At 51.6% G+C, this 14,137-nt stretch overlaps 1 protein-coding gene across 3 annotated transcripts in view; it reads left to right on the top strand.

Moving 5' to 3' along the window:
• Positions 1-14,137, top strand: part of LOC149869768 (uncharacterized) — an 86,042-nt gene that overhangs the window by 37,980 nt on the left and 33,925 nt on the right. For all 3 annotated transcript variants that reach the window (XM_090040878.1, XM_090040879.1, XM_090040880.1), the window contains exons 12-16: positions 2,864-2,981; positions 4,564-4,644; positions 4,862-4,981; positions 7,092-7,308; positions 8,030-8,163. In XM_090040878.1, the coding sequence (XP_089897004.1) occupies positions 2,864-2,981; positions 4,564-4,644; positions 4,862-4,981; positions 7,092-7,308; positions 8,030-8,163 (670 nt within the window). The remainder of the gene's footprint in view (positions 1-2,863; positions 2,982-4,563; positions 4,645-4,861; positions 4,982-7,091; positions 7,309-8,029; positions 8,164-14,137) is intronic.

The following is a 14,137-nucleotide window of genomic DNA, read 5'->3' as shown; positions in this document are numbered from 1 at the left end:
CCTTCTAAACTGTTCACGCCACAGGTGTTAACATCCCTCTCTCCATTTTATGGTATTCATGTTCCACTAATCAATCTAGCCTTTGTTCTTCTCTTAGTTCCTCCTGGTAATGAAGCTCCTATGTCACAGCCCTGCAGACTGTAGCTAAAAACATAGGGCTCCTGCACATGAGCAGCAAAGCTGCTCTGAGGCCCTGTAATTATAGTGTGCTGGAGACTCAATTTATCAAGTCTGCTGGAGCGTGATAATTGCCACACTCCAGCAGACTCCAGTGTCTTGTGTATCAGCGTCCCTGTGCTTAAAAATGGTGGTGAGGGAGCTTTACGTTAAATTAAAGCACTCCTATTGCCATTTTTAAGGGTGGGGATGCTGGTAAATGCGACTGTCCAGGTGCTTTAATCAGAGTGGCTCCAAGAGCAGACTCAATTAATCGAGTCTTCTCTGACACATTGTAATTACGTTGCACTGGAGCAGCCTCACTACTCCAAGAGCCGCTCCAATTAAAGCTCCCCCCACTCCTGGATCACGTGTATAAAAGCTCATTAACTTGGGTGTGGAAACATTAACTCAGATGAATGGTAACTCAGGTGTGGTAGTTTCATATATTTCATAGACATTAGGGCTGGAAGGGACCTCGGAAGATCAAGTCCAGCCCCCCGCCCAAAGGGCAGGAAGTCAGCTGGGATCCCAGCAAGATAAGCATCCAATTTACTCTTGAAGGTGTTCAGTGTAGGTGCTTGAACCACCTCCGCTGGCAGACTGTTCCAGACCTTGGGGGCTGGGACAGTAAAGAAATTCTTCCTTATGTCCAGCCTGAAATGGTCTTGCAGGAGTTTGTGACCGTTCGACCTCGTCATCCCTTGGGGCGCTCTGGTGAACAGACGTTCCCCCAGATCCTGGTGGTCACCCCTGATAAACTTATAGGTGGCCATCAGATCACCCCTGAGCCTGCGCTTTTCCAAGCTAAAATGCTCCATGTCTCTCAGCCTGTCGTCATAAGATCTGTTTTCCTGACCTCTGATCATGCACGTGGCTCTCCTCTGGACTCTCTCAAGCTTCTCCACATCCTTTTTGAATTGTGGAGCCCAAAACTGGAAGCAGTACTCCAGCTGCGGCCTCCCCAAGGCTGAGTACAAGGGGAGAATGGAGGATGGTCAAGGAGGCTAGACTTTGTTTTATGCATCTGGAAGAGATGTTCATTTAATTCCAATGATGACAGGACTAAAGAAACAACATTTAAAAAAAATTATTTTTGCCTAGTTTGTTTTGTTTTTAAAAGAAAATGTATTCCATAGCAAATTAATGCTCATTTTAATAAAGCTATATTTGTTTTCGTTTTTAACTTAAACTGAATAATACAGCCCTTGGCCCTGGTTTATTGGTAAAGCTTTTAGTTTCTTTTTACCAGGAGAAAAATATGTATTGGGTCATATGCAGTGATGCATTATACCATCTAAATCCTAGATCCACCCACATCTACATCTCTAGCCTTTTATTCACTTTTATCCTCTTCATCTCTCATGAATGCTGTTGTAAGCTGAAGACTTATATTGCTATATAAGTGTAGGTGGAGCGAGATCATTAGTCTTGTTAGCCTAAAGTCAGGAAGAAGGCAGAGCAGGGGGCACCTTGGAGACTAATTGGTTTGGAGAGGCAGGAGCTGTCCGGCAATAGCCAATGCAAGATGCTAATAGTAAGTACAAGGAACTGTAGGGTTGGACTGTTGTTGTAGCCAGGATGGTCCTGGAAATACATGACAAGCCAGGTTTGTAGGGCGGTCTGTTCTATTGGACTGGCTGTATAAGTACCTGAAGAAGGGCACTTTGTGCCCAAAAGCTTGTGTAATGTCTCTGAACTGTACAGTTGGACTCATAAAAGATATCGCGAAAAAACCTGCTTCTTGTGGAATCAAAACTCATGGCAGAAGTAATATCTTTTATTAGACCAACTAGATACTTGCATAGGCCTGATGAAGGGTGCCTGTGCCCAAATGCTTGCAAATAAAGATTTTTTTTTGTTGCAAATATCTAATTGATCTAATACGAGATATCACCTCGCCACAGGTTTGATTCCTTTGCCTCTAGACCAATATGGCTACAACCTGGATACCTTGCTTCTCATGTACACATGCGGCCTGTGTCCTCAGGGCTGCTGTGCAATTCCTTAGGTTTTCTGCCTGGCATTTTACAAGCCCACAATGGATAGTTCTGTCTCTCACCTTTACATTTAAGAGCTCAATTAGGGGAGGTGCTGAGCATGCTTAGCTTCCTCTGGCTTTCCTGGGGAGTGACAGGCCTGGATTGTACCCCCAAGGTGCAGCCTTGCGGTTGTGCTTCTGCATCCAGATATAAATCGTGGCTGCTACTGCAACAGCCTTTCGGGGAGCAGGGTCCTAAGTGTATGAGGGGATCAGAATTGGTATGTGCTTCTTGGTATCCATTGCCTCAGGACTGGCTTAATTTTATGGGCTTGGGAAATATTTGCCTTGGTTGTTTTGCTGAGGTGAGGCTTTCAGTGTTTAAGCATGATGTCCCCTGCTTTGCTGGCTATGAGCCTGATCCAGAACCCACTGAAGTCAAGAGGAGTCTTTTTAGTGAGCTCACAGGATTTTGGATCAGCTCCCTAAGTTTTATTACAACGTGCCAAACATCTGGGAAGATTTGCAAGCCAAAAAAGTCACGGAAGGAGTGCACAGCCAGTTGTGTGCAGTCCCAGCTACGTGTGGTGGTGTGCATGGGTTCACTTGTTATAAAAAGAGCCAGTTCATCCAAATAGATTTTCACTGTGTGACCATGTTTGTTTTGTAGTGATTCATTGTTCTGTAGTGCTTTAAAGCATAATTGCTGTGTCTCCTATCTTGCAGGGACCTAGATTTAAGGGATGAAACGCAGCCTATCGAAGAGGTGGTAGGAGAGCTGGAAGAGCAGCGAATGCAAGTGGAAATGGAGAAGGAAACCTTGTATGCTCAACTCCAGCAAGAGGTGAGTAAAGCTTCTTCCCCCTCCTATAGACTTCACTTCCTCCAAAGCCTCATATGTGCCAGACAGCATCCTCTGTAGCACATCCCCTGTCATCTGGAGCTGGGCTGTTCTCTGTGGGGGCAGGTGACAGAGCAAGGAGCAATGGGCTCTGGTTACAGCAAGGAAAGTTGAGGTTAGATATTAAGAAAAACATTCTCATGGGGAGGGTAGTGAAGCACTGGAATAGGTTACCCTGAGAGGTGGAGAGGTGGGGGGGGTCTCCATCCTTGGAGGTTTTCAAATCCTGGGTAGACAAAGCCGTGGCTGGGATGATGTCGCTGGGGCTGGTCCTGCTTGGAGCAGGGGGTTGGACGACATGTGACCCCCTGAGGTCCCTTCCAGCCCTCGTGTTCTATGAGTCTGTCTGAAGCTACATTTTTTCCTAACATGTAGCTCTTGGTGCTGTATAACAAGCTGTTCTCTTTTTTGGTGTCACTGTGGCTAGCATCTCCACAGTTCAGCTGGGTGTGGTCTTACATTCCGTGCGTGTAAATCCTCACAAGAAGCTGTGGTTTCACTTACCTGGACAAATCCAGACAGCGTCATAGCAGGTGGTCTCTGAAGGGCCTTGTACAGTACTGCTACGGCAAGATATTGGGCTGGGTGGACCTGTGCTCTGACCCCGTAGAGCATTTCTTTTGAAGCAGCTTTGAGGGCAGTAGAAAATCGGGTATGTGAGGAGGTTGTGCGTTTGGCTTCCCAGGAGAGTGAGACAACAGCTGCGCCCCTCTAGCTGACCCGGTGCCCTGCCACCCAGAGTCAGGCGACACGTTCCCAGACAGGGGAGAGCTGCCAGGCCACGCTAGAGCAAATCGCTTTATGACAGCCCTGCCTGAGCAAGCAAGCTGCATTTAGGCATTGAGAGCTCAAGTGAGAACGCGGACACCCGTCCTGTCTATGGGCAAGGCTAAAGCACAGTGGTACTGAGAACTCCCCAGGTCTTTGCCTGCTCAACCTGTGGGCAGAAAGTATTTGTCCTTCACCAAGCTTGAGGATTTGGGGTCCTCCTGTCTTTGTGATCTAAACAGGGGCATTGTCTCTGTCTCTGCACTGGAAGGTGCCTCATCCCCTTCCGAATGAGATGAGGGCCAGTCTGAGGTGCTGGCAGGGATGTCCTCTCTCCCTATGCTACGTCCTCTGGCAGGAGGGGGAGGGAAGTCTTTAGGGTGAGGATGCTTTTTTAATCACAGGTTGGAGTGGAAGTGCCCTGGTTGTACTTGGGCACGAGGGAGATGGTCATGAGATTTCCTCTGTGCTCTTCCAAGGGACTTCAGTAATTGGCACAGATGAAAACTGTCCAAAAACATAAGGCACATTTTAGGGAGATGGGGTTCAGGTACAGCTAGCCACATGCTTCCAAGGCACAGAATTTTTCTGATAGAAAATCAAACAAGCCATGGCCTAGAAAGTACCATTAAGTATCCGTGAGAGCCCAGGAAGGTCTGGGGAATACTGCTTGGGCTAAGCTTGGGGCAGGGGGCACTGCCTTGCTGCCTGCCAGGTTCTGGCTTTGATGCTCTCCAATATTCTTCCCTGTGTACAGCAAAGGCATGGACGTGATGCAGAAACTTGGACCCAGACAGAAAACGACCTGAGGAAGCAGCTCCTGGAGAGGGAGTTCAGAGTGAGTAGCACCGAGAGCTGTGACTTGATGGGGAAGGGTGGGTTCTTCTAAGCTCCCTCCTTGAGCAGCTGTGCCCTTCTGACCCCTGAGCAGAAGAGATGTCCCAGCGAGATCACGCTGTGCAGCCCACATGTGGCTCCAGGTTTTTGTTGCAGCTGTAAATTCAGTGCCCTCCATTCTGCATGGATGATCACCTCTCACTCCTGTCTGCTCTTAGGTCCGTGTCTTGCAAAGGGAGAAAGAGGCAAAGCTTCGTGCCATTAGTCTGATCTGCGTCCAGGCGCGAAATAATTTTTCCAAGCAGCAGATATGTATGGATTTCAACAGCAGCCTTCAGGTAGGTGGGCACGGAGAGGACTGTTCTCAGGCAGGCATTGGCTTTTTGCTGCTTTTCTCTAGATTTGGCCCCACAGGTGCTCAACCTCTGGCCCATGGGGCCAAATCTGGCCCGTGGGGACCTTCATGGGTTGGGAAATTTGGTAGTGGGGGAGTGGTGGGAGCTCCATGCAACTACATCCAGCCTCACACAGGCCATAGCTGCTCCCCACTCCCCGGTGCATCTGGATTGGAGCAGCTCCACCCCCATCCTTGCCCCTACCTCATGCATCCAGGTATGGGCTGAGCTGTTCCTGGATCCAGCCCGCTAACAGCCCTGGCACTGCCCCAGTAACACTTGCCACACCTGACTTCTGAAATATCAGCATCCAAGGAAAAGGGAAGGGAATCCCGGTGGTATTGGTGCTACTCCTCCGATTCCCATCCTCTGCTGAGGAAAGCGTAGGGCACCTTGCAACATAAAGCTGTTTGAGAAAATTATGCTGGCACACATCCAGGAGGGGCCAGCGGGGGACTGCATGCTTAGGGGCAACCAGCACGGGTTCATCAGTGGCAGGTCCTGTCAGACCAGCCTGGTGGCCTTTTACGATCAGATCACCAGATCATTAGATGCAGGGGTAGCAGTGGACATCGTCTTCCTGGTTTTCCGGAAGGCCTTTGACATTGTCTCTCACCCCGTTCTCATTAAAAAACTGGGGGCTGTGGTGTAGACACCCACAGTCAAACGGGTCGCCAACTGGCTGGAGGGCCGCACTCAGAGAGCGGTGGTGACGGGTCATGTTCGACCTGGAGAGATGTGGGCAGTGGGGTCCCCCAGGGCTCGGTCCTCAGGCCCGCACTGTTCAACATCTTCATCAGCGACTTGGATGAGGGGGTGAAAAGGACCCTGTTCAAATTTGCTGATGACACTAAGATGCGGGGGGATGTGGGCACGCTGGAAGGATGCAACAGGCTACAATCAGACCTAGACAGGTTACAAGGGTGGGCAGACGAGAATAGGATGGGATTCAACACAGGCAAGTGCAAAGTGATGCACCTGGGGAGGAACAACCGGCACCATACCTACAGGTTGGGGAACTCCCTTCTCATCAGCGCAGAGGTGGAAAGAGTTCTGGGGGTCATCACTGACTCCAAGATGAACATGGGCCGGCAGTGTGGGGACGCGGTCAGGAAGGCCAACCGCACCTTGTCCTGCATCCACAGATGCATCTCGAGCAGGTCCAGGGAGGCGATCCTCCCCCTCTATACGGCACTGGTCAGGCCGCAGCTGGAGTATTGCGTCCAGTTCTGGGCGCTGCACTTCAAGGGGGATGTGGACAGCATGGAGCAGGTCCAGAGGAGGCCACTCGCATGGTCGGGGGCAGCAGGGCAGGCCTGCGAGGAGAGGTGACGGGACCTGAACCTGTTCAGCCTCGGAAAGAGAAGGCTGAGGGGGGGATCTGGTGGCCTGTTATAAACTAGTCAGGGGGACCAGCAGGCATTGGGGGAGTCCCTGTTCCCCCGAGCACGGCCAGGAGTGACCAGGAATAACGGTCACAATCTGGCAGAGGGCAGGTTTAGGTTAGATATCAGGAGGTGTGACTTCACAGTCAGGGCGGCTAGGGTCTGGGACCAACTTCCAAGAGAAGTGGTCCTGGCTCCTATCCTGGGGGTGTTTAAGAGGAGGTTAGATGCACATCTTGCTGGGGTCATTTGACCCCAGTACTCTTTCCTGCCCTGGCAGGGAGTCGGACTCGATGATCTGCTCAGGTCCCTTCCGACCCTAGAAACTAGGAAACTATCATCTCAGAGAGGGCACCTCTGTGTCCATTTTGCTTTTCCCATGAGAACAGTAATGCATCCTCTGACAGCTTGTAGCCTAGAAGGGATGTTCGATGATGATGATCCAGTCCATCCCTCTGTGTCATGCGTGCTCCAGAATTTCAACCAGCAAAGCTCATGCTGAGCCTGATGACCAGTGGTTGAAGCAGAGCATGCCTCATAGAAAGACCGGCAGTGCTGTTTAGGGCTGACTTGCCCAACGTCTCTGATTTAGATGGTAACTGCAGCCACTGCAGGTGGTCACCTGTCAGCTTTGAGCAGAGGTGAAGCCAAGCTGCCCTGTATTTCAGAAAATGAGAAGGAAAGCAGTGTGCGAGGAGGATGAGGATGAAGAGGAGATGGAGGACGAGGAGTTCAGCACTGTAGATGCAAAGGACCCTGGAGAAGCTGGATCCAGGCAGCATCAGCTTCAGGTTTTCACAGTCAGTTCCACGGAGTATCTGAAGCTGCACGGGAAACTGCTCCGAGACGGGCAGCCCCAAGTCTTCCACAATGACGAGGACACAGGTACATGCGGCGATGTTCCCTAGTTAGGGGTGGTTGTGCTGCCAACATAATCGTCTCTTCTGTCTGCTTGCTACCACCGTGACCGTCTCATTTTCCTTTGATAGACCAGCTTTATAATGTGCTTTTCTAAGAACATGGCCACGATAGAACTCAGATACCTTGTATTAATACCATGTTTTCTCACATACGACATGCCTCTACGTAAGATACGCACCTTGTTTTTGAAAGGCAGGACAAAGAAGCAAAGATATTTCCTTGAAAGTATGGGTAAGGAGCAGAAAGTAACTGAGTAGCAGCAGTTTGGGAGCCCAGCATGTGTGTTGTGCTGCTCACTGCAGGCCACATGCAGCTTTGCTTTGGCTCTCTCCAGGAGAGGCTTACCACTGCAGAAAGTGATATTACTGTCTGTCTTCATGTAGAGTGCACACCCCAATTGCCAGTAGCTGATTTTTAAAGAAAACAGTGTGTTGTGTGTGAGAGTACAGTATGTTCAAATCATGCCTTTGTATCACCTGGTTCTGTTGGCTTTTGCAAGCATGGGTTTTCTGGCACTTCTGGTCCTCACTCACCACCTCACCTGTCGTGTCGTCCATTAGCCTGGAGTTCTTTAAGGCAGAGACTGCCTCTTTATTTGGGGTTTGGGCAGAGCTCAGTGCTGCGAGGGATGGAGGAGGTCACTGAGGAGAAGGGATAATGTTGCTTCTTGGCTGTTTGTGCTCAGAAATCCCAGCCCTGAAGAACTTTGCCATTCACACCGCCCTGCAACACAGCATGGTGGCAACGGAGAAGTTAATTCGGAGCCTGTCTCGTGTCATAAGTCAAGTGGTTAATTACCTGACCAACCAGAGAGCAGAGGTAAGCATTCACGAACCCTCTTAGCTTTACCCCTGCAGTGGTTTCCTCAGAATCGGTGTGTTTTAAAACGCGCAATAATGGGTGGACGCCTTGCAGGGCCTCATATGGCATCTAGGCATACGGTGTCATACCCACTGGTGACCTTAGCGATGCCCCTCTGGGTCCTCCATCCAAGAGAGAGATGGCAGCGAGCACTATCAGCACGGCCCAGTTGAACTACGCTGTTTCCAATGCGTATTTAGATAAGAGGAGTGGCCGCGTTCTCCTTCTTCCCCGTTGGCAAGACAGACCTTGATTATCATTCACTTCGGAGTTGGAAGGCTAACTTTTAACTTGCTCCAGTATCACACTGACTGACTTTGAATGAGGAGTCCAATAGGACTCTTCTCTGAAGGCAGTGGTGACACACGGTGGGTATTTGCTAGTTTTAAAAAAGACTCTCCAACGTGTCCACATCCTTTCTGTAGTGGGGTGTCCACAGCTGGACACAGGACTCCAGATGTGGCCTCCCCAGTGCTGAATAGAGGGGAGGAATCACTGCCCTGGATCTGCCGGCAACGCTCCTACCAGTGCAGCCCAGGATGCCAGTAGCCTTCTTGGCACCAAGGGCGCACTGCTGGCTCCTGTTCAGCTTCTTGTCCCCTGTCCCCCCAGGTCCTTTTCTGCAGAGCTGCTGCCCAACCTGTCATCCCCACCTGCATCGGTGCATGGGATTGCTCCCTCCTCAGTGCAGGACTTCGCACATGTCCTTGTTGAACCTCATGAGATTCCTTCTGGCCCAGTCCTCCAATGTGTCACGATCACTCTGAATCCTAGCCCTACCCTCCAGTGTATCTGCTACACCCCCAGCTTGGTGCCATCTGCAGACTTGCTGCAGGTGCACTGCATCCCATCTTCCAGGTCGTTGGTGAAGATGTGGAACAAGGTCCACAGTGTTGAGTTATGGCTGGAGCATGGTCTCAGCATGAAACCTGTCCCGAACGCTTGGTTCAGAGAAGATCTTGCAGTCTGAGATCTGCAAGTTCCATAAGCTTGGCCTCCATGTCAGGGTTGTAAGCGCTGCAGGCACTTGGGATTTTGCTGTTTCCACGTTGTGCTGGGCAGCAGTTGAGCACAGGGCCAGGCGCCCAGTATCTGCAGCAATTAGGTACAGGAACACAACAGTAAAACCTTGTTAATTTGAAATGTACAACCAAGAAATAGTGACTTTGAAAGGTATATGGATTCAAAATAAGTGTACTGGTAGTAATTTGCAAGTAGGCAAATTACAGTGGGTATGTACATAGTTTCATAGTTTCTAGGGTCTGAAGGGACCTGAGCAGATCATCATGTCCGACCCCCTGCCATGGCAGGAAAGATTACTGGGGTCAAACGACCCCAGCAAGGTGTGCATCTAACCTCCTCTTAAACACCCCCAGGGTAGGAGCCAGCACCACTTCTTTTGGAAGTTGGTTCCAGATCCTAGCCGCCCTGACCGTGAAGTCACGCCTCCTGATGTCTAGTCTGAATCTCCCCTCTGCCAGCTTGTGACCCTTATTCCTGGTCACTCCTGGCGGTGCTCGGGGGAACAGGGACTCCCCCAATGCCCGCTGATCCCCCCTGACTAGTTGTAACAGGCCACTAGATCCCCCTCAGCCTTCTCTTGTGGAGGCTGAACAGGTTCGGGTCCCGTCGCCTCTCCTCGTAGGGCCTGCCCTGCTGCCCCCTGACCATGCGAGTGGCCTCCTCTGGACCTGCTCCATGCTGTCCACATCCCTCCTGAAGTGCGGTGCCCAGAACTGGACGCAGGACTCCAGCTGTGGCTTGACCAGTGCCGCATAGAGGGGGAGGATCACCTCCCTGGACCTGCTCGAGACGCATCTGTGGATGCACGACAAGGTGCGGGTGGCCTTCCTGACCGCGTCCCCACACTGCCGGCCCGTGTTCATCTTGGCATCAGTGATGACTCCAAGATCCTTATCTGCCTCTGCCCTGATGAGAAGGGAGTTCCCCAGCCTGTAGGTATGGTGCCGGTTTTTCCTCCCCAGGTGCAGCACCTTGCACTTGACAGTGTTGAATCCCATCCTGTTCTCGTCCGCCCACCCCTGTAACCTGTCTAGGTCTGATTGCAGCCTATTCCTCCCTTCTAGTGTGCCCACATCCCCCCACATCTTAGTGTCATCAGCAAATTTGAACAGGTGCTTTTTACCCCCTCGTCCAAGTCACTGATGAAGATGTTGAACAGTGCGGGCCCGAGGACCGAGCCCTGGGGGACCCCACTGCCCACGTCCCTCCGAGTTGAACATGACCTGTCTACCACCACCCTCTGGGTGCGGCCCTCCACCCAGTTGGCGACCCAATTGACTGTGTGGGTGTCGACACCACAACCCCCCAGTTTCTTAATGAGAACGGGATGAGACAGTGTCAAAAGCCTTCCGGAAGTCCAGGAAGACTATATCCACTGCTACCCCTGCATCTAATGATTTGGTGACCTGGTTTTAGAAGGCCACCAGGTTGGTCTGAAAGGACCTGCCCCTAATGAACCCGTGTCACTTGCCCCTAAGCATAATCTCCCCTGCTGGCCCCTCGTGGACATGTGCCAGGATAATTCTCTCAAAAAGCTTGCCCAGGGTTGAGGTAAGACTAACCGGCCTATAGTTTCCCGGGTCCTCCTTCTTCCCCTTTTTGAAGATGGGAACCATGTTGGCCCTCTTCCAGTCCTCTGGCCCCGCACCAGAGCACCGCGAGTGCTCACAAAGCCGTGCCAGGGGTCCTGCAATGACCTCAGCCAGTTCCTTTAGAACCCTAGGGTGCAGATCGTCCGGACCGGCTGACGTGAATATGTCCAGTCCCTCCAGAAGCTCCCTAACTAGTTCCTCATTAACCCTTGGCCTAGGTGCACCTCCCCTGGGGCCTGAGGGGGGCCCAGTGGTGGGGTGGCTGTCCCAGGCCCTGCTTAGGAAGATTCATAGATTCATAGATGCTAGGGTCGGAAGGGACCTCAATAGATCATCGAGTCCGACCCCCTGCATAAGCAGGAAAGAGTGCTGGGCCTACATTACCCCAGCTAGATACACATCCAGCCTTCGCTTGAAGACCCCCAGGGTAGGGGAGAGCACCACCTCCCTTGGGAGCCCATTCCAGACCTTGGCCACTCGAACTGTGAAGAAGTTCCTCCTAATATCCAATCTAAATCTGCTCTCTTCTAGCTTGTGGCCATTATTTCTTGTAACCCCCGGGGGCGCCTTGGTGAATAAATACTCACCAATTCCCTTCTGCGCCCCCCTGATGAACTTATAGGCAGCCACCAGGTCGCCTCTCAACCTTCTCTTGCGGAGGCTGAAAAGGTCCAGTTTCTCTAGTCTCTCCTCGTAGGGCTTGGCCTGCAGGCCCTTAACCATACGAGTGGCCCTTCTCTGGACCCTCTCCAGGTTATCTGCATCTTTCTTGAAGTGCGGCGCCCAGAATTGCACGCAGTACTCCAGCTGCGGTCTGACCAGCGCCCGACAGAGGGGAAGTATCACCTCCTTGGACCTATTTGTCATGCATCTGCTGATGCACGATAAAGTGCCATTGGCTTTTCTGATGGTTTCGTCACACTGCCGACTCATGTTCATCTTGGAGTCTACTAGGACTCCAAGATCCCTTTCCACTTCCGTGCCACCCAGCAGGTCATTTCCTAGGCTGTAGGTGTGCTGGACATTTTTCCTCCCTAGATGCAGCACTTTGCATTTCTCCTTGTTGAACTGCATTCTGTTGTTTTCTGTCCACTTGTCTAACCTGTCCAGGTCTGCTTGCAGCTGTTCCCTGCCCTCCGGCGTGTCCACTTCGCCCCATAGCTTAGTGTCATCTGCAAACTTGGACAGAGTACATTTCACTCCCTCATCCAAGTCGCTGATGAAGACATTAAAGAGTATCGGTCCAAGCACCGAGCCCTGCGGGACCCCACTGCCCACACCCCTCCAGGTCGAAACCAACCCATCCACCACAACTCTCTGGGTGCGACCCTCCAGCCAATTCTCCACCCACCGGACTGTGCAGTCATCCAAGTCACAGCCCCTTAACTTGTTCACCAGTATGGGGTGGGATACCGTATCAAAGGCCTTCCTGAAGTCCAAGTATACGACATCCACCCCTCCTCCTGCGTCGAGGCGTTTTGTGACCTGGTCATAAAAAGAGACTAGATCGGTCAGGCACGATCTACCTGCCACGAACCCGTGCTGGTTTCCCCTCAGCATAATTTGTCCTGCCGGGCTCTCACAAATGTGAGCCTTGATGATTTTCTCAAAGATTTTGCCAAGGATGGAGGTGAGACTGACTGGCCTATAGTTACCCGGGTCCTCCTTCCTCCCCTTCTTGAAAATGGGAACCACATTGGCCCTTTTCCAGTCCTCCGGGACTTGACCCGTGCGCCACGAGCGTTCAAATATTCCCGCCAGTGGCTCTGCAATGATGTCGGCCAGTGCCTTCAGTACCCTCGGATGGAGCTCATCCGGGCCTGCCGACTTAAAGGCATCCAGTTCCTCCAAGTGACCCTGCACCACCTCAGGGTCCACGCATGGCAGTCTGGTGCCTTGCTGCTGCCTCCCTGCACTCCCAGGGAGAGACTTGTCGTGCCTCTCGCTTAGGAACACTGAGGCGAAGAACTCGTTGAGGAGTTCAGCCTTGTCCCCTCTGTCCGTCACCAATTGTTTCTGCCCATTTAGCAGGGGTCCTATTCCTCCCTGGGCCTTCCTTTTACTCCCTATATATCTAAAAAACAATTTCTTATTGTCTTTTACTTGGGTTGCCATTCTCAGCTCCATGGTAGCTTTGGCCTGTCTAACTGCCTCCCTACAAGCACGAGCAGAAGAGGTATATTCCTCTTTGGTGATCTCTCCCTGTTTCCACTTCTTATGTGCTCCCCTTTTGGCCCTTAGTCTGCCCTGGATTTCTCTGGTCAGCCAGGGAAGCCTCCTGGCCCCTTTCCCTCTTTTACCTCGCACGGGGATCGTCTCGCTTTGTGCTCGAAGGATAGCTTCCTTAAGGCACAGCCACCCTTCTTGGGCTCCCATCATTTCAAAACTACTGCTCTGCAGTGCGTCCTTCACTAATCGCCTGAGTTCGCTGAAATCAGCTTTCCTAAAGTCCAGCACGTTCACCCTACTGGTTACCTTACCCACTCGACGCCTTATGTTGAACTGTACTTTTAGGTGATCACTGTCCCCCAGATGGCTACCGATCTGTAGGTCCCCTACTATGTCATCCCCCGTTGCCAATACCAGATCCAGTAAGGCATTCCCCCTAGTGGGACCATGTACCTCCTGCGTCAGGTGGAGGTCCTGTACACAGGTTAGAAACCTGCGTGAGCAGTGGGACTTTGCTGTCTGTGTCTCCCAGCAGATGTCCGGGTAGCTTAGGTCCCCCATGACCACCGCCTCTTTAGCTTTTATGGTCTCCGAGAGTTGCCTCAGGAGCCCCAAATCTGTTTCTTCCCCTTGATGTGGGGGTCTGTAGCAGACCCCTACCACCAAATCCTTTTCTCCTTGCCCCCCATGTAGCCTAACCCACAGTCCTTCTACTTCCTCATCCTTTGATTCTGTCTTGATGAGGGTTGATGTATATTGCTCCTTAACATAGATGGAGGCAAAGAATTCGTTAAACATGTTGGCTTTGTCATCTGGTGTGACGACCAAATTTCCTAATGTGTCCTGCAGGGCCCCCACATTACCCAGAACTGTTTTTTTACCCCCTGTGCATTTAAAGAAGGACTTATTGTTGTCCTTAATCTGGGAAGGTAGTCCCACTTCCATCTTTGCCTTGGCCTTCCTGACTGCCCCCCTACATCCCCGAGCAACTGCAGTATAGTCATCCCTGGGGATGGCCCCTCCCTGCCATTGGGTGTATGCCTCCCTTTTAGCTAGGAGACCTTCCCGGATGCTTTTGGTGAGCCATGGGGGCTTGTGTGCCCTCCTGCTCCCTTTGATACGTGTTGGGATTACCTCCTTTTGGGCTT

The sequence above is a fragment of the Crocodylus siamensis genome, chromosome 3 (assembly GCF_052110815.1).
Source record: "Crocodylus siamensis isolate JL-2025a chromosome 3, ASM5211081v1, whole genome shotgun sequence".
Lineage (NCBI taxonomy): Eukaryota > Metazoa > Chordata > Crocodylia > Crocodylidae > Crocodylus > Crocodylus siamensis.
Note: the sequence above shows the minus strand (reverse complement) of the source record. Positions and strands in the feature narration are given on the sequence as shown.